Here is a 20645-nt window from a genome sequence, read left to right as displayed (position 1 = left end):
GAAATAAATGTCTGTGGTTAAAGTCACCCAGTCTGTGTGATCTTGCTATGGCAGCCTGAGCTGACAGACAGTGGGCTTGTCACCCAGCAAGACCACAGCGACCCAAGGGCCTGTCCATGTTCCTCCCCCTCCCCTTTCCAATTTCAGGGATGAAATGTGGATGGTGGCAAAGGGGACTGAACTTCTCTCTTCTTTTCCCCTCTCCACAAGTAGACAGAGTCTTGCTTTCTTGCTTGTGTGTGTGTGTTTGGCATCATAATGAGTCATCTTGGTGTCTGAGCATGGAGAAGGGGAGAGGTAATAACTGGAGGCCCCATTTGCCCCTGATGTAGTGCCCTTCAGACAGAGAGCAACTTTAATCCAGACCATGCTGTTTGCAACTTCTGACAATGTTCTTACCTTATCAATCTTTTCATCCATACAATGGGAACAATAACAATTTCATTACAGGGTTATTTTTAGACATTGTGTACAAAGCAGTTGAAACAAAACAGAGGATCAGTTTCACAACTTTCATTGAATTCTTACCATGTGCTGTGTTAGATTCTGGGGCTGCCTGTAAATGTTGGTTCTCTTTTCTTTTATTCCTCTCAGTGTTAAGAACAATTACACAGTGTGTGTTCTTTTGACTGACATCTTTTTATAAATTAGGGTATTAGTGATTAGCACACTATGAGGTACACAGGAAGAGCTTAATAAATAGTGAATTGAAATTGAAGTGAATTAAGAAAACTATAGGAAATTTCTAGGAGGCTTTGGAGATGAGTTTTTTCCCCCCACAAATACTATTTCTTACCTTCTTCCATAGAAATCGCTGGGTACAGAAAAATGATTGAAGCAGGGGAAAAAAGAGCGGGCACAATAGTTTATGCTATAGATTATCAGATTAATTTACCTACAGTAAGAAAAGCAAAGTGCCAAAATTATTCTCTAAAAATTCAATGGAGATTTAGTAACAAAATGATAAGTGAATATCCTATAGAAACCAATAAATTTATGAGCCTTGTTGGAAATGGGATCTATTTGCTTCTGGCAAATCCTATTCCCTTCTATCCCGATAAGCTCTGTAAGAGTTGCATTCTATTCATTTCTGAATTAATGCGCTTATTATTTATTCATTATATTTTAGGAACTCAAGTCTTGAATGGAAAGAAGGAAAGAGAGAGAGAAAGGGAGGAAGAAAAGAAGGAAGGAGGAGAGAGAGGAAGGAGAGAGAGAGAGAGGAGGGAGGGAAAGAAAGAGGGATGACAATTACAAGTGCATATTCAGTAAATAACTTTTTAATAACATCTGTAAACTAACATACGCCTGGAATTTTTCAATAACTCTTGAGTAATAAAGTTGCCTATGCATCCTGAGTAGTAACCCTTTCCTGAGATTTTTTTTCCCATGGTAACATTCAGGCAGAACAGAAAGATACAAAATAATATTTATTTGCAATATCATCTACAACAGTTAAAAAGAAATGACCTGATAGTTTAGAAAATGATATGCTCCATCAGGAACATCCCTGGGGCTTCCCTGGTGGCACAGTGGTTAAGAATCCGCCTGCCAATGCAGGGAACATGGGTTCGAGCCCTGGTTCAGGAAGATCCCACATGCCGCGGAGCAACTAAGCCCGTGCGCCACAACTACTGAGCCTGAGCTCTAGAGCCCGTGAGCCACAACTACTGAGCCCGTGTGGCACGACTACTGAAGCTCGTGAGCCCTAGAACCTGTGCTCCACAACAAGAGAAGCCACCGCAATGAGAAGCCCCCGCACTGCAACGAAGAGTAGCCCCCGCTCGTCACAACTAGAGAAAGTCTGCATACAGCAACAAAGACCCAACGCAGCCAAAAATAAATAAATAAAATAAATAAATTTTAAAAAAAAAGAAAGAAAGAAACATCCCTGTGAGAGGTGACCCTTTAACTCAGCGGCTCCATACTTGGGGTTCCTGGACTCAGAGATTTGTAAGGATAATAATATGTGGCTGCAAACTCTTTTCAGGATGGACTTTGCAAAATTCTAATAGAAATGGCACATAGGCTATGCAAGCAAGTTAGATGTCAACCCGTGGCCCTACTAGTTATCAGATATTGGTTAGAAGCTTAGTTAGCACTTTCACATGCCTTTGATACATGGAAGAGGAAAATGGGTTAAAGAAGTACTTCAGTCTGGTTTGGTAAACAAACTTTTCAAAGCACAGGGGAAATAACTAAAATATCACTATGAAGATTATATCATGACAAATGTTTCTGATAAAATGTCAAGTTAAAGAAAAAAGATAAAAAGTAGTATTGCAGGGCTTCCCTGGTGGCGCAGTGGTTGAGAATCTGCCTGCCAATGCAGGGGACACGGGTTCGAGCCCTGGTCTGGGAAGATCCCACATGCCACGGAACAACTGGGACCGTGAGCCACAACTACTGAGCCTGCGCGTCTGGAGCCTGTGCTCCGCAGCAAAAGAGGCCGTGATAATGAGAGGCCCGCGCACCGCGATGAAGAGTGGCCCCCACTTGCCGCAACTAGAGAAAGCCCTTGCCCAGAAACGAAGACCCAACACAGCCAAAAATTAATTAATTAATTAATTAATTTTTAAAAAGTAGTATTGCAACTGTTACTGTAACCATGTAAAATATGGTTCTATAACTGGAAGACAGTATGAAAATATGGTCAGTGTAAAGGAATTTTAAGTGTTTTCTTTCAAAAATGTCTCTATAGTTGTCATCATATCTTTTCAAGGGAAAAAATAATAATTTTTGGCTTAGAGAATTGAGAAGTAAAGTGGATGATGACTCTCCATGGGCAAATCTATATTTACTTTAGTGCCCTCCCAGTCTCCTGTCCGTGCCCCTCTCCCTCTCCCTCCTCCAGGCACCTCTTCCCCTTCTGTAACTCCTGCCAGAGAGCATTTCAGACGGTTCTTGATCAGCAGGTTCTAGCTGGGCTCTATGAGCTACTGACACCCTTCATTAAGGGAGTAAGTCGTTCACAAGCATTCGCCACCATGAATCCCTTTGCTGACCACCGCCATCTAAAATACTGTGAAGTGAACAAACTACACTCATTAAATAATAATTCAGTCCCATGTTTACTCATCAAAGGCACACAAACTGTGCCGCTCTGCAGCCTTGCTTGCCGGTAGGTGTATAATGTATGGACTAGCTGTAGGCACCTCAGGGGACTTCAAGCCAGGGAGCGATCACAAGAACATTTGCATTTTCACAAACTGAAAACTCTTCTAAATCCAAAGGAATGAATGTCTATGGTAGGATTTCAGATGGCTGCCAGGAGGCTATCTGGGGTATGGGGACATTTAAAGATCCTCTGTTGGGCGGGAAGCCAGCCCTGGGAGAGAGGGAGCTGTCTTTCTCGTGATGCACAGGCTGGGTTTGAGGTGTCAGCACACTCACATATGGTGGATTTGAGGTTGTTGTGAGGCTGATATGGCTGAGACCACCAGAACTCCCGTTGCTTCCTGTGCAAAAAGAAATACACTGTGAGAAGGAAAAAAAAATTAATCCAGGTTAACCCAGGTGAAATAGATCCAGGATAGAATGTTTCCTAGAATTCTGTTGCTTCCAACCAAGTGAACAAGGAGATTTCACCTCCAAACACACTGTCAAATACATTCTCCAAATGCATGGCCTTTCTTACCATTCTTTCCTGCCTCACAGCATCTTTTCAGAGTCACACTGACTTAGGGTGAAAATCTGGCCTGAGACCACGAGTGCACATGCCACGGAGCTTCACTGCATGAGCCATGGCACCTGCCTCTCTGGCATGTTAGCCCGCTCCAGCTGGTCTCAGAATTTTCACCGCATGTTCTGGTTTCCCTCCCAGGCTGTGAAGCTCTCTACAGTCCCTTTAGAGCCACATGAACTTCAGTTCCTTCCGTTGTCCTTTATTTGTGCGCTAACCTAGTAAACCTGCCATTTCTGTGTGCTCCTTGCAAGACCCCCACTGGAATCTCCTTGCCACTCTCTGCTCTGAGACCATGAGGACTAATCTCATTAGGGCTTTATCCCTGTGTGTGTCCTCAGGTCATCCCTTATCCTCTGCACTTTAATCCCTGTAAGGCTCCATCCACCACCTGCCACTCCCTGAAGCCCTTTCACACACCCTCTGGAACTGGCAGTAAATCTCCAGCGAAATCTCTAAAACCTCCTCCTGCACTTTGAGTGAGCCCTTCACCTTCTTGTTCTAACTAAACCCAGGTCCCCCTGAGCTCACTGCTCCCCTGCCCCTTTTGAGAGGTGGCTCCTTCCTCTCCCACTCCCAGTGGTGTGTGGGTAAACCAGCCCGGGGAGATGAGTCCTCATGTGCAGCTTTGCAGGTTTTTCTAGTGTCAATATTCCCATTGGGGCTGGTTTCAAGCTGCCACCCTGACGTCACCGACCGTGGGTGTAAGAAGGGTGCACACAGGCTCTGTGAGCTGGCTCCAGCACACCACTGCATGAGGCCCTCACTCCATGGGGCCTGGAGGTGGGGTCTGTGTTCTGCTTCTCCTGGCCATCTCCAGACTATATCCCTCTTCCCTAGATGCCCTCGCTTTGAAAGCCATTTCCCCGACTCTTCTGGAAGCCATTCTCAGATTATTCCTGCTAACTCCCATGCTTTTAACACTGCTCTGTCATAATGCATGACGATTTTATTGTCTAATAAAAGATGTCCCTTCCAACACCCTGGCCTCTTGATTCCTTGATCTCCTCTCTTCCAATGACCTCAGCCACTGCATCCCACTGTCATACCCTAGGCCTTTCAGTACCCAAAACTACAATCTCTATATAATTTCTATTTACAGCATCCCTTTCTTCTACCAGCACTTCCTATCTTCCCAACCCCAATAATCTATCAACCCCATAGGGATTTATAATCCATTGATCTGACTTCCTTTCCACTGACCCTACCATGTCACCTCCCTTCTTAACAAGCTTAAATGTCATGGTCTTTCATTAAAATCACTCCCTTGTCCCTCTCTTGATTTACTGTTAAATCTGACTCCCTGTCTAATCTGGCCCTGCCCCCCAGGAAGCTGACCAGAATCACTATAAATTTATGACCTTTAACCTTAAGTGGGCCCTTAATGCTGATGCTACTGTATTTATCTAACCAATTTGCTCTCCAGTTCTCATAGAAACTTTTCAAGCTTTCTTCTCTTTCCTTCCCAATATCTCCTACCCACCCTTACTCTCAGCTTATGACATTGCTTATTCCACTGAGAAAATAAGAGCAGATGGAAGAGACCTTCCATAAACTCCCACCATATCCCTCACCCTCAGCTGTGCCCACACACTCTGGATTCCCTACTGCTACTATTACTGTGGGTGAACTGTTCATGATCCTGTATAAGGCCAACCCCTCTATTTATAGGCTCCATCACATCTCCTCCTGCTTCCCCAAGGACAACAAGAGCTGCAATGTTCCCTTCTTTCTCCTGTATCATAAAATTTTCCCTCTCATTGGATTTTTCCCATTACCATTTACCCTATCTAAAAAAGTTCTCTCATACCACTCCACTTTCCCCTCTAGCTATTTGTCCATTGTTCTGCTCTGCTTTATACAGAATGTCTCAAAGAATTTTCCATGCTCATTGTTGTCAATGTCTTCAAATCCCCTTTTACTAAGATTTTGGTCCCACCTCATCCACTGAAATTGCTTTTATCAAGATCACCAATGACTTCTGTTGCTAAATCCAGTGGTCAATTCTCAGTCCCCTAGGCAGTGGTTGACATAGTTGATCAGGACACTCTACCATCCTGATTTTGGTCTGCCTCATCGGCCATTCCTTCTCAGTCTCCTTTGCTAGTTCCTTTTCTTCTTCATGATCTCTTAACATTGGCTGAGTCTTGGACCTCTCATTCTATTTTCTTTCTATCCTTAATCCCTTCCTTGGCCCTCAGTAGCACCAAGGTGATGGTGGAAAGTTGAGATTCAGTAACTGAGCTTTCAACTCAGCCTTGAAAGATTATAGAGGGAGTCAGAACTACCTTTAAAAGTTTAATTTAGCTTCCCAAATACTCTTCTCTCTTTTCTAATTGATACGATTATTCTGGTCCCTTTGGTGTTTAAGATGTTTAGAGCATATTGACAAGTTGACATTTGGATTTATAGACCAGTGTGTTCATCTATCTGCTTGTCTCTCTTTCTCTCATCTTAACTGCAATAACAGAAGCCTGAGAAAACGTTTTGTTCCCTGATGGCTCGGTCTTGAGTCCAGGAGTGATGACTTTTCTTACCTCTTCAGAAGGTGCGTGGAAGGAATTAGGCCAGCACAGGTACCAAGGTCTGAGATTTTCCGGGCTTGCCACCAGAGGGCATCATTCTGGTCCACAATCTGGAGGATGTCCCCCTTCTGGAAAGGCAAGCCGGCATCCATGCAGGGTATGGCAGGGTCCTCCTGGGGCCAGTACTCAGTCATGGCACGAACATATACCTGGCAGTAGGTGCACACCTCAGAAGAATCCTTACCTCCGGGTTGTTAAGACTTAAAACCATCTCTCCCACTCTTCCACCTACTGGTGCTATCTTTCCTCTCCAACCTCACCAAAAAGAACTTCCTTCTTGAACTGAGTCTAAGAGCCACGAAAAAAAAAAAGTGAGTTTGGGAATAGAATCTTTCAGCTCTGAGAAGTTTTTGCTCAAATGCTCACCATTCTTGATGTTACTTCTTAACTTCTTGGTACCCCATCTCCTGTTATTGTATTCATTTACTGATTTGCCTCTCATGTCATCAGCATCGAAAAATATGCAATACAGTATTGAACAAATCTTCAATACATTATAGAGGATAGTAATAAGATACAAAGTACATCATGGTTGTTATTGGAGGATTTCCTGTGTGTGGGTATGAAGGCTCAGTAAATTCTTACCATCTTTTGGCTATTAACAGGAGGGTCAGAAACTGGAACCACCTTGAATATGATTGTGCCACGAGACATGGCCTAGAAAATGTCAGAGGAAAGAATGACAAGTCGCAGAGTTCACTGGGTTACTGGGGTTTGGCAGACAGAAGTTACAATTCAATGTGTGCAGGTCAAATGGTGACATCTCCCACAGGGGCTTTTACAAGGGCTCAACAGCTAAATATCACCACCCAGAAATGGACATTAGGAAGAAATTTAGCTTCACTTCTGTCCTGCTGTGGGACTTCCAGGATCACTGGTCTGTTAACACCCACACTGAGGCCTGGCTTCTCACAGGGACCCTCCATCTCGCTGCTGCCAGGACACAACACTCAGCAAGGCCTTCCCACAGGCACTAAGGAAGGAGAGGAGCTCTTGGTCTGACTTTCCCTCCTCATATCTCAGTCAGTAATTATTTCCTGAATACTGATTTCTGCATCAGGCAGCCTAGTCTTATGCGGAAGAAGATAAAGGGCCCCCAAGTCTTCTGGGGGGAACTGACGTCTCCAAACTAATGGTGGAGGAAACAGAGAGCCTCTTAGTTTGATGGGAGAGGTAAGAACCCCCCTGTCACACACACTGTGATGGGCATTGGAGATCCTAGAGATTAGCAAGAAAGATCTCGATCTCACTTGGGAATTTCACAACCCCACTGTCCTGGCAACTCCACAGCTGGAGCCGAAAGGGCTGAGGTGGGGGCATGTGTGTCTGTGACTGACAGTCCTTTAAGCTCCCGGTGCAGTATCTTTTATACCACACAGAATCTTGCCTAGTGGTTTGCAAAATATTTCGGTGCTTGGTATGCTCCTTATAATACTCCTTATATAATGCTCCTTATAATACTCCTTATAATACTCCTTATATAATACTCCTTATATAATACTCCTTATAATACCACTCCTCCTCTCAGTCCCTAAGGCACATCTATGAAAATCTAGAGTTCCCCCAAGAACCCAGTTTGAGAACCACTAGTCTATGTACTATATAATAATTGACCTCAGGCCCCACCCTGGGGGTGTACATGGGGGGAGGTGTGCGGGGAAAGCTGCTATGGCTACTGACAGCTAGACAGTGAATCGGGCAATGGTTTGAAGGATGGGAATGGGAACCGAAAAGAGTTACCAAAAGCTCATATAATCAGGTCACACCGCCATTTCAACCACAAGGACAGTGGCAGGGCCAGCAAGGATGTCCCCCTCCCCATATGCTGCCCTCTGGCAACTTCTTTTCTACCCCAAAGCTGCCTCAAGGAAACTGCATAAACATGTAAGGGGACCAAGGGATGGTTTGCTCAGGTTCAGACACTCCTCCACAGACTCACTCTGCCCACCCCGGGCTCAGTTTCCAATGGAGCAACCCAGGTAACGAGGGACCTGGGCTGGGCGGTCTGGCAGTCTTCCTGAGGCTGAAAGAGCAGCTTGTGAAGGGAGGTATCCAGAAGGGGCCAGATCCCCTGAGGAGGCGGATGGGGGAAGGCGAACGAGCTGCGTAGAAACAGACAAGTTCTGGGGCCTAGAGAGAAGAAGCTGCCTAGCGGGGCCCGAATCCCCCTCCAATTACAGCGCACACGCCATGGGCTGGACGTAACGTGGCACTGAGCCATGGAGAAGTCAAGGAGGAGACTGTTACCAGAATATGGATCACTTGCTCAGGGTCCAGTCCTTCAACTGAAACTCCATTCACTTCCACCAGTTTGTCTCCAGCATATAACAGCCCTAGGCAAACAGGAACACGAAACAAAGAGGGGTACAAAAAACCTCTCACAAATGGCGGTAGCCATCCCAAAGCTCCTTAACAAACTCGCTAACCCAAACAGGCTCTGACATCTTAAATTTCATGGTGAAATAATAATAATAATAATAAAGCAAACTGGCTATTCCAATTTACACCACCACCAAAGTGCATGAGAATTGCATTTTTCTACCTTTCCACCAACACTGGGTATTAACTGGTGGTGATATTTTTACTAATCTGATGTTGTAAAATGGAACTGGAACTCTGGTAAGAAGATAACACGAAAAATAAAGCTGTTGGGGTCATGAGAAAATGTCAGATGAAAAGGAAATGGGGGGTATTCTTCAAAAGAGAAAATGTGGAGAAACTTGAGGGTTAAGATTGAGGCTTGAGAAATATGAGGTAAGACAGTGCAGATAAGAAGCAGGATGACATCACAGAACAGAAACCAAGGATGACGAAAATTTTAAGCAAGGTATTGTCAACAACATCAAATGTATTGGAGAAGTAAAAATAAAACTGAGGCTGACAGAAGTGCCAGTGGACTTAGCAACTAGGATGTCCCTGGGTAATTTCTCTAAGAACGTTGGGGTATGAACCCTGCACCAGGTTTCCAGGGTCATATACAGTGAGGACACACATAGCAGGTACAGAACAGAAGCACAGTAATGAAAAGAAGGAAATTTGGTTCTCTGGTAGAAAAGGCAAGCGACAGGTGTTTGAAGACGGGGAAGAGAGATGCCTTTTTGAACACAGAAGGACCAAGTGAAGCGTGAAAGTTGGGAATATAGAGTGGGGCAGACCTGGACTTGAATCCTGACTCACCCTGTGAAACCCTGAGCAAGTTAGGTGGTTAATCTCTTTGAGCCTCAGTTTCCTCATCTATATGATAGCCTGATAATACTTACCTTGTTAGGTTTACATGGGAATGTAAAGTAAGGGAACATTAATTTAGTGCCTAGAATGGAGGGACTCAGTGAGGAAGGGCAATGGGACTTCTCTGGAATATTCCTTTCTTCCTTCTTAGTAACCAAGCAATAGAACTTATTAAAGCTCAACCTCAGTTAGGAAAGAGGGGCTTCCCTGGGAAGGTTAAACAATCATTCCCTGTTTTCCTGGTCACGCTTGCACCCTGCTGCTCCAGCTTACCACTCCTTTCTGCCAGCCCACCATGGATGACTCTGGCCACCAGGATGTCCCCTGTCATCTCATGGCGCTTGATGGTAGCTCCCTGGGGAGAGAGTACGGTAGAACCCCTTTTTACCTAACGTGACCACTTTCGTGGGGGCTTCCCTCAGTGTCGCTCTGGTCTTTCGGACAAGGGTATTCATACCAACCAGGGCCATACGTACTGTGCCATGAAAAAGGAAAGGCCATTCAACCTTGGTCTAGCAAAGTCTACATCCTACCACATAGACATCAAAGAATATTGAGATCCTTCCAAAGGTAAAGAAAACTCTCACAATTACAACCTAATCAAAGGGATTATGCTTAGAAAATCAAATTAATGCCTTACTTAGCTTCCCTTTAATAGAGGAAAAAAACATAGGCAAATACATTAGAACAGAGTAAAATATATGTACATGTCACAGAGCCAAATAATAAAATAAAAGAATTTCTTATGTCTCACAGCTCTTAGAAAACAAAAACACTAAGCAGAAACCTTCCCTGGTGAAAACATTACAACCTGTAATGTGTTTGAAATCACAGGCAAAATTCACTAAGATACAGTTTCGCCATTATTATCATGGATTCCCTCACATTGTCTGATTGCCTCACACTACATCTGTGACTACAGACAAGAATATTGCCCAAGTAATTACTAGACATAACTTAGCTCATAATTAACCCTGGTGTAATCCTAAATGAAAAGGTAAAATGATTTCCTTACCAGAGGCTGCTGGTTTTTCACCATGCAAACAATCCTCATTGCTTCCTCGCTCTCAGGGATGTTGTCTGGCAGTGGAGGGAGAAGAGGTTCAAAGTCTTTCTGAGCCACGGTGTCATGGGCGCTGAGCAAGGCCTGGGAACAGAGAAGGAAAAGGGGAACAAACGTCACACATAGGACACACCCACCTAGAGGATGCTGACTCAATACTATGTGAGATACAACAACAACCAACACGTACGTGCCAGGCATAGTTCTAAGTGTTTTATGTGGATTAACTCAATCTTCACAATAACCCTGAGGCAGGTATATATATTTTTTTAATTTTTTAAATTTATACAATTTGTAAAGGTTACTTTCCATTTACTGTTATTACAAAATAGTGGCTATTCCCCATGTTGTACAATACACCCTTGTAGCCTATCTTTCACCCAATTGTTTATACCTACCACTCCTCCACTCCCATATTGCCTGCCCCGCTCCACTGGTAACTACTAATTTGTTCTCTATATCTGTGAGTTTGCTCCTTTTTTGTTATATTCACTAGATTGTTGTATTTTTTAGATTCCACATGTGACATCATACAGTATTTGTCTTCCTCTGTTTGACTTATTTCACTAAGCATAATGCCCTCCAAATCCATCCATGTTGCTGTAAATGGCAACATTTCATTCTTTTTTATGGCTGAGTAGTATTCCATTGTATATAAATACCACATCTTCTTTGTCCATTCATCTGTTCATGGACACTTAGGTCGCTTTCATACCTTGGCAATTGTAAATAATGCTGCTATGAACATTGGGGTGCGTGTATCTTTTCAGATTCGTGTTTTTGGTGTTTTTTGACATATACCCAGGAATGGAATTACTGAGTCATATGGTAGTTCTATTTTTAGTTTTTTGAGAAACCTCCACACTGTTTTCCACAGTGGCTGCATCAGCTTATTGATACAAGTGTTCCCTTTTCTCCACATCCTTGTGAGGCAAGTATATTTATTTCCCCCACTTTACAGATAAGGAAACAAGGCAGAGAGAGGGTAAGCAACACATAATATATTCTTTCATTTTTGATAAAATGTATTCTGTCACATTCTCATTTCCTGGAAACCCATGTAATCCATGGTGCTCCTATAAACTTGAACTACAAAACAACTATTGTAATAGTTTCCCCAATTAAGGTAGAATGAGGAGCAGTAATCAAAACATCTTGCTGGTTTAATTATCAGTGACACTTAAGGGCCCATGCAAAACAGAATGAGAAAAAGTAGTCCTCTACTTTTAGGGTATGATCAAAGAGTTCCTTCTCATGGCCCAGTGTGTTCAATTTTCATTTCACAAGATGGGGAAGTAGTCATTCTATAGCCCTGCCAGAGACTGGTGGACAGAACTTTGTAGGAACTCAGAGAAAATTCTCTAGGTTTATCTTGTGAAATAAAACTTTTTTTAAACGTCTTTATTGGAGTATAATTGCTTTACAATGGTGTGTTAGTTTCTGCTTTATAACAAAGTAAATCAGTTATACATATACATATGTCCTCATATCTCTTCCCTCTTGCATCTCCCTCCCTCCCACCCTCCTTATCCCACCCCTCTATGTGGTCACAAAGCACTGAGCTGATCTCCCTGTGCTATGTGGCTGCTTCCCACTATCTAGCTATTTTACATTTGGTAGTGTATATATGTCCATGCCATTCTCTCACTTTGTCACAGCTTACCCTTCCCCCTCCCCGTGTCCTCAAGTCCATTCTCTATGTCTGCATCTTTATTCCTGTCCTGCCCCTAGGTTCTTCAGAACCTTTTTTTTTTTTTTTTTAGATTCCATATATATGTTAGCATACGGTATTTGTTTTTCTCTTTCTGACTTACTTCACTCTGTATGACAGACTCTAGGTCCATCCACCTCACTACAAATATCTCAATTTCGTTTCTTTTTATGGCTGAGTATATTCCATTGTATATATGTGCCACATCTTCTTTATCCATTCATCCGATGATGGACACTTCGAATAAAACTTTTTGACTGATAAATCCCATTGCTCCAAGTGCAGACATCCTCTTAAATTCTAATTTGTTGATAAATTGATCTCAAAATCTATAAGTACTATGAGATAGGTTTCTATTCTGCAATCAAATGTTCTTCATATACCCCCTCATAGAGCTAATCATTATTATACTGTATTTTCCAAGCACCTTCACTCACTCTATTTGAAACTTAAAATAACTTAAGATGTATGCTACCTCGATTGCCCCCCCAGAATTTTCGAGGAACAATGGCTTTCCCGGGGGGAAAAAGACACCATGGGAAGTTCTGGATGCCTTCTTATAAATAGGGCAGGCTTGTCTCCATGACCAGTGAGATTAAGTCAGTCACATCCAAGTTCCACATTTTTAGGTACAGTCTGTTGGTCACCCACATACGGTAATAGAACAACTATTCAGAGAGCACATTTTCCAGCACATTTATTTCTCCTTCCCAATTTTGTCTATGTGCCAGATGGTTATATCTTGCCCATTTTAGCAAGCACTTGCCTTTAAGTGTGGAGCCTGGAGAATTTGTCTCAGCTCTTGGATCTCAGGTGACTTGGGGGTTTCATGTAATATCTTCACTACCTGGTTGGTGGAAAAACATACATTGTGAATTTTTTAACAATCTTTATCACCTAGTTAACATCACCTAGGTTGGATAACAGGTATACTGACATGATATTGACCTAAGAAAAGCTGTTACTGAAGCCTTCTTTTTCCTCTTTAAAGTCAGGGCTTAGAGTCTTTCCTTATCACTAAACTTCATTACAGCAGGTAGAATCCAAGATTTGGGGTAGATCTAAACCACTGTGCCCCAGTCCTGGCACATCGCAGGCTTGGAGGAAGAACAAACATAATTTTGTAATGTCATATGTGCCAAGGCAATATCCCTCTAGTGGCTCTAAGATAGCTGTTTGCTAATGTGAATGCTTTATAGGCAGGTTAAGGTATCTGAGTTCTCCAGCTACAGGCTCAATTACCTGGAGAACCCAGGTAGCTTAATCCCATGGGCTGTTCCATTCTTCAGTTGCAAAATGAAATAGTAATTTGTATTTTAGGGCTTATTATTTGAATAGCAATTTTAATGTTTGTTGCAACAAAAAAGTGCTAGACAGAATAAATTCTGATCTCTTTGCTTTGGTTTAGGCATAGACCTGCTTTCTGACATGACATAAGCCCTTTCAAGACTTTAACCAGCTCCGTGAATCTTCAGCAGTCAAGGACCATCACCTATTGTCAAATGAAAACAAGCAGTTTAGCAAGCTTCACCTCCACTCACTGGGGTTGCAACTGAATAAAATATCACGTGTGTGTTTCCCTGTGGACAGCTGAGAACCATTCAAGTTGTTGATTACTGGAGCTGAGGTTAGAAATTTTTTTTAAAAATTTCTTTTAATATGGACAATAAATAAAGACAAAACAGATTATATTTATGCATCCATTCAGCAAATATGCATTGAACATCTACTGTGTGCTAGGCACTGTTTTGAGTGATTCAAATAGAGCACTGAATAGGCAGACAAGAATCCCCAGTCTCATGGAGTTTACATTCTAGTGAGGAGCCACAGACAATAAATAAAATATATAAGTAAAAGAGTTTTATTTGATGATGAAAAGAGTTAAGAAGAAAAATGAAATAGGGAAGGTGGATAGGGAATGCTATGAGAGGACTGCAATTTGAGATGGGGTGACCAGGGAAAGCCTCCGTGAGGTGACATTTCAGTGGAGACTGGAGGGAGATGAGAAAGCAAATCGTGTGGCTGTACGGGCAAGGGCGTTACTGACATCAGGAATAGCAAGTGCAAAGGGCCTGCGGTAGGAGCCTGTCTGGTTCGAACAACCACAAGGGGTTCAACTGGCTGGAGCAGAGTGAGTAAGGGAGAGAGTGGTGAGTATGACATCAAAGAGGTAACAGGGGCCACCTTATGTTTGACTATGCAAGAATTCGGATGTTTACCCGGAGATAAGTTGTTGTAGGAAGGGTTTGAGCAGGGAAGTGACATGATTTGACTCATCTTTAATCAGAATCTCTTTGGCTGCCATGATGGGAATAGACCCCAGGGGAGCAAGAGTAAAGTGGGCGGCCAGGTAGGAGGCTACATCGCAATTATCCATGTGAGAGAAAATGATGCTGCATATTAGGTGGCACAGCAGAGGTGGGGAGATTCTCGATATGTTTTGAAACTAGAGCTGACAGGACTGGGTGTGGGTGTGAGAGAAAGGAAAACTCAAAGATGACCCCAGAGGTTTCAGCCAGGGTACTGCAAGAACAAAGACGTCCTTAGCGAGATGGAAAAGGCTGGGGTGAGAGCGGCTTTGGAGATGGGACAGCCAAGAGCTCCGCTGGGGACATGTAAAGTTTGAGGTCCATTAGACATCTCAGTAGGATGGGATGGGGCAGAGGACATCAGAGCCTGCCGTCCAGGAGCCCAGAATAGGGATGTAAATTGGGTATCATTAGTAGGGCAACATTACCCTCTTTCCAGGGGATAATTAGGTCCACGGTTTAGGGAAAAAGAGGGAGATGCACACAAGCTAAAAATGTGTCTTGTTGGCTTTAACTTGGGGAGACAGCAGGCCTTCTATTAAAGCTCAATTAGAAACAGTTATCAGATGCATAATCACCAACTGAACTTTTCCATTAGAGCATTCAAACTGGCGCTATGAGTAAAATGGTATCACGTTAAAGCTCTACTATTCTCTGGATGAAAAATCACCTCACCTCGTAGGATAACGCCTGGGCATGGGGTGTGGCAGGAATGAGCTTCTTTCCTTTAAATTCCTGGAGGCAGTCATAAACCTGCCAAGGAGCAACGAGGAGAGAATGACATACTGAGGGAAGGCTCACCCAGGGGAGACTCAGCCTGAGCAATGGCACAAGTGGCTGGGTAGCATGTGTGTTGGCCTTTAATAAGGTGTCTCTAGTTGTCCAAGCGAAATGAACTCAAGACTGGTGGCTCTAACGCTTCAAAGGCTTAATTACTGGCTGCCACTGGAAACTGCTCTTCCCCAAACAATATCATTGATAAAAAGAAACGTGAATTTTACTCTTGTTAAATTAAGTAAGCCTGGGTTTTCCAGGCTTGAGGTCAATAAGGATTTGAAGCCAGAGACCTGTGGGAACTTCTAGGCTGGGTAGCTGCGTAGGGCATGGGTTAGGGGCTCAGGTTCACCAGGGGATCTGAATGAGAGGCCGGGCACACTATACATGCTTATTTGTACTCTGTGCTCACCTTTTGTTCCTTTCCTCCCTTAATTCTCCAGTAAAAGGTTGTTTATAAAAATTCCAATTTTGTCTTTGTTGACCCTTAGGAATTGTTTTCCATACCAGGATCTAGGGTTGGGCTGAGAATACCAAGGTCTGACTAGCTCTGCAGTGCAGACCTTAATCTTATTTTAGAAATCTAGTTTCTCTTACAGTTGGAGAAATGAGGTCCAGGAGGTCAGCTCAGCCCTGCCTGTCTCCATCCGGATCTGGGATGGCGGGGCTTCCTTGCTCTACCTCAGTGCCCAAGCTCAAGTGTACCTGGAAGTGATTAAGGCTGGTGGATTGATGCAGGGAGCACAGAGGCCAAGCAGCCTACCAGTGGTAGCAAAGGCAATGCCTTTAGTGGCATTCATACCCCTGTATTAGCTTCCCAGGAGGGAAAAGTGCCTGGTAGAAATCAAGTAGTTTCCCCCAAAGTTGTTTTGTTTTTTTGGGTTTTTTTTTGCGGTACGCGGGCCTCTCACCGCTGTGGCATCTCCCGCTGCGGAGCACAGGTTCCGGACGCGCATGCTCAGCGGCCATGGCTCACGGGCCCAGCCGCTCCGCGGCACGTGGGATCCTCCCGGACCGGGGCACGAACCCGTGTCCCCTGCATCGGCAGGCGGACTCTCAACCACTGCGCCACCAGGGAAGCCCATCCCCCAAAGTTTTATTCAGATATAATTGAGATAGAACATCGTGTAAATTTAACGGGTATGCCATGTTGATTTGATACACGCAAAACGATAACCACGATAAGGTTAGTTAACACCGCCATCACTTCACATAATTACCACTTTGTGTGTCATGATAACGTGTAACATCTATTCTCTCAGCAAATTTCAAGTATGTAATACAATATTGTTAAATATAGTCACCATGCTGTACATTTGCTCCCCAGAACTTATTCATCTTGTAACTGGAAATTTGTACCCTTTGACCAACATCTCCCTATTTCCCCTCCCCCTAGTCCCTGGCAACCACTATTCTCTCTGCTTCTATGAGCTCCACCTTTTTAGATTCCACACACAAGCGAGATCGCACAGTATTTGTCTTTCTCTGACTTATTTCACTTAGCATAATGTCCTGAGATTCATCCATGCTGTTGCAAAAGGGAGGATTTCCTTCCTTTTTATGGCTGAATAATATTCCACTGGACATCCCACTTCTGAGTATATAGTGATAGTGAAATGAAATCACTACCTAAAAAGATATCTGCACCCCATGTTCGTTGAAGCTTTATTCACAATAGCCAAGGCATGGAAAAAAACGCTGTGTCCAACAACGGATGAATGGATTAAGAAATCAGGTGTTTTAAAACCAGTGCTGTGAGGAGTACCTCTTTGCTCATGCTAAGTATGCTGACACTTCTTTCTTATCTTAAAGAATATAATATTAACATGCATCATAAGGCTGACCATATTTCACTTAAGTGAAGGAAACACATCCTCCAAAAAATAACTTCAAAAGGACCTTTCTTAATAATAACATTTGTTCAGAAGAACAAAATTATAGTCAGATGCTATTGTATAGTGCATGAAATTTTAGCCAAATTTAAAAAAAGAAGAGATCTTCAGAGTAAGAAAAACTTAAGATACCTAAACAGAGCTGTAGACATTTCATGTCCTAATTTATGAAAACAAAGAGGAATGATTTTTAAAGCATTTTTATTTGTCCTGAGTTGGCCTCAAGGACAAAGGGTTGTAGACAGCTGCTAAGGGTGCTGTCTATGGCCATTTGTGGTGGCTGCTGTGTGACCTCAGGGGTCTCTGGAAGAAAGGGAGTTGGGGGCAGAAAAGAGAGGAGCTTCCATATTCTTTTCCAGCCAAGTATATTCCTTCCTAAGCTAAGAGGTTGTGTAGCTCTTCTCTGAACTTTTTCCCAGTTGAAATTTCCTGCCAACTGACAAGCAACACTGTTGGACGAGTAAGTTCTGCTCCCAAGGCTAAGGCTTCTGAGAAATGGAGCGCTCACCTTGAGCAGAGCCTGCAGCCACGGGGAGTGAAGGAGGTCGTACAGGAGACACACTCCATTCACATCTCGGCTGTAGAACAGATTCAGCTCTTGTAGCACAAGCCTCAGGATTTGGGAGATACCTACAAATGGGAGAGGTCAGAGATGGGGTGACGGGTGGAAAGGCAGGTGTAAATGTGAAGGACAATTCAGACCGCTGGCAGGTGCCAGGGGCTCATGAGGAGAGGAGAGGACACTGGATTTAAGGCCCAAAACTCTGCTCTAGCCCTGTTCTATCACTTACTGTGTGAACTTCAGAGAGCCATCCAACTATCTGGAACCTACTTTCCTTGTGGCAAAATGAGAATATGTTAGCTTCCCCATAGGGTTGTTGCCAACATTAGATGAAATAATAGATCATAGTATAGAAATGAAAGATTTTATGAGAGCAATATTGCTTTCCCCTCCCCAATCTTAACAGCCTCTGGTTTACTCCAAAATTATCTAGTTGTTTTCTGGATCCTTCTTCTCTAATTCAAACATGCCACCATGTGCCGTGTGTATTTACCCTTTATGAAAAGTCTTATTGAAAAACTCTCCTAGTAGGCCTTTAATACATAGCTCAGGATTCCACTATTAAAGGGACTGAACAGAATTTAGTAAATGCTTCGTTGCTTTTACAAGTATTTTCATAGAAATCCTATTTGTTGCAGTGATATTTCGAATGTGAACAAGTTGTGAAGTTCTAAGGCAAAGTAAAACATCGTGGGGTAGGAAAAAAAGAGATTCTGAATCTACTGTGTCAATTTCTTTCCTTCCTGCCTTGAAAATTGCTTAGACTTATCACTAATAGATGCAATAATAGGACACTTCAAACTGTATGATAAATTCCTTGTAGGAATCACAAAAAGCCTATCAGAATTTCTGCACCTAAATTGGATCACATATTTAGAGGGATATTAAAAGAACTTTCTGGTCTAGAAAAGGAATCTGGCACCACATACCATTCTCCGGATTGGTTACCGTAGAAAGCTTCTCGTCCTTCTTGTCCTTGCTGTCTGGTGGGTCTGCTCCTTTGTCTGACTGTATCATGCTCCCTTCCCAAGCTTTCAGAAGGAATTCAGAGCTAGGGAGCAGATCAACAAACAGCACACAGCTCACTCAATCACACTGGCCCCGCAGCTCTTAGTACATACATAGGCACATATTTTCAACAGCATTTATTGAGCAAGTCAGGCACTGTGCTACGTACACACCAGGATCCACATCGGATAAAACAGTCTTGCCTTGTGGCACTTCCTCTCTAAATTATCCATCACCAGCTGTGTGCACAAGAAAACTACTATTCCATGAAACATTCCTTCTACTCCCCTTTCTTAAAACAAGTGACAAATAATGTCAGTTTGTTTATTTTCCACCTCTTTGCCTAGTTGATTTCACCATCATTCAGAGACCAGAAGAGCCTTCCCTGGCCTGACTCCATTCAGGTGCCCTCTTCCCTCTCATTGCCCGTATAGTTCTTCATGGCACTGATCACAGTTGCAAAAGTTATGGGTTACTGCTGAGGATACTCTTAGGGTTTACTTTATATATTGCTTTAAGTAGGTTTAGTTTCAAGAAACAGAAACCCCAAATAATAGTGGCTTAACAGAGTAGAAGTTTATATCTTGCTTATGTAAAAGTCCAGAGGCAGAGCAGCCCTGCTCCATGAAATTCTCAGAGAATAGGCTCCTTCCAGCTCACTGCTTTGCCCCCTTGGGGTGTGGTGGTGTTCTTATCTTCCTGTTCCAAGATGGTGGCTGGAGCTCCAGCCATCACCTCTACATTTCAGCCAAGCAGGATGGGGATTAAGAAAATGAGGGCAAAGGGGACATTCTCACTGCTCTTTGAGAAAGTTTGACAGAAGTTGCCCTACACAATGAGAAATCACCTCAGGCCCTGCAAATTTTCAAATGTCCCACTGAACTTTCATGTTGCTGGAAAAACAACAACAACAAAAAAAACACCTTATAATTATCTGACCCCAGACCTCAACTTCTCTTTACATATGAACACAAAGTATTTTTGCACAGTTTTAACATACACTGAATTTTCTGGAATGCTGCTACCTTAATTGAGGAATGAATTTACTTCAGTTTGCTTGGACTTTATCAAGTTCACCATTTCAGAGAATCAGGTCATTAATGGTTAAGCTGCTCAAAGTATAACATGTCACTACAACACACCACCATCAAGCCATGGCTGTATCTGTCTGCATTCGAAGCTGCTGTGTCCCTGGTGGAGTTTCTTATAGGTGCAAACATGTGTTACTTCATTATATCTTTTGGTATAGTGATATCCCATATTTACAAATCAAAATTTAGATATCTTATCAACTACATTTGTTTAATTTCTCTTTTTTATTATTACTAGGGCATTATATATATGGATTTTTTTTTGGAAGTTTTGTGTGTCTTAGTCTGGGTTCCTCCAGAATCAGACACAGAGCAAGGATTCTAGTGAGGTGATTTGCTTGGAAAGTGATCTAGAACACTAGTAGTGGAGTGAGGTATTAAGGCAGGGCAAGGGAAAAAATCCAGTAAAAAGTACATCAAGCAAGTAACTGCTCTGGGCCCTATGGAGCTTCATCCCATGGAGGAACAAGGGTACAAGGGAGTGGGGATATTTATATAGCAACACTGCCAGACATGGGTTGAGGGCTTTCCCCAGAGAGCATTACTTCTGGTCCTTCCAGCCTGCTACATGTGTACTTTCAGATAGAGAGTGTAGGTATAGAATGCACCAAAAGGGATATGGGTAGGGCACCGACAGCATTTGTCACAGGAGAATAATAAAGGATAAATCAGGATTTTTTAAAAAGGAGCATTTCATATTAGTTGTTAAAGACGGGTATGGTTTTTTGAATCTGATATGG

The 20645-nt window shown here is 43.0% G+C and overlaps 1 protein-coding gene across 1 annotated transcript in view; it reads right to left on the bottom strand.

The window, feature by feature from the left end:
• The window catches only part of MPP4 (MAGUK p55 scaffold protein 4), a 39653-nt gene extending 19531 nt beyond the window's left edge, over positions 1–20122 (bottom strand). The window contains exons 1-11 of the mRNA XM_022568278.2: positions 18736–20122; positions 17753–17874; positions 15254–15331; positions 13036–13116; positions 10511–10642; positions 9769–9850; positions 8515–8600; positions 6853–6924; positions 6220–6416; positions 3394–3458; positions 797–814 (exon numbers count right to left, since the gene is read on the bottom strand). Coding sequence (XP_022423986.1) covers positions 797–814; positions 3394–3458; positions 6220–6416; positions 6853–6924; positions 8515–8600; positions 9769–9850; positions 10511–10642; positions 13036–13116; positions 15254–15331; positions 17753–17874; positions 18736–18823 — 1021 coding nt within the window. The 5' untranslated portion in view covers positions 18824–20122. The remainder of the gene's footprint in view (positions 1–796; positions 815–3393; positions 3459–6219; positions 6417–6852; positions 6925–8514; positions 8601–9768; positions 9851–10510; positions 10643–13035; positions 13117–15253; positions 15332–17752; positions 17875–18735) is intronic.
• Positions 20123–20645: the final 523 nt, after the last annotated feature.

The sequence above is a fragment of the Delphinapterus leucas genome, chromosome 8 (genome assembly GCF_059928025.1).
Source record: "Delphinapterus leucas isolate spDelLeu-1000000601 "Yukka" chromosome 8, BTC_Dleu_Yukka2, whole genome shotgun sequence".
Lineage (NCBI taxonomy): Eukaryota > Metazoa > Chordata > Mammalia > Artiodactyla > Monodontidae > Delphinapterus > Delphinapterus leucas.
The sequence above is the reverse complement of the archived record's forward strand: the minus strand, read 5'-3'. Positions and strand labels throughout refer to the sequence as shown.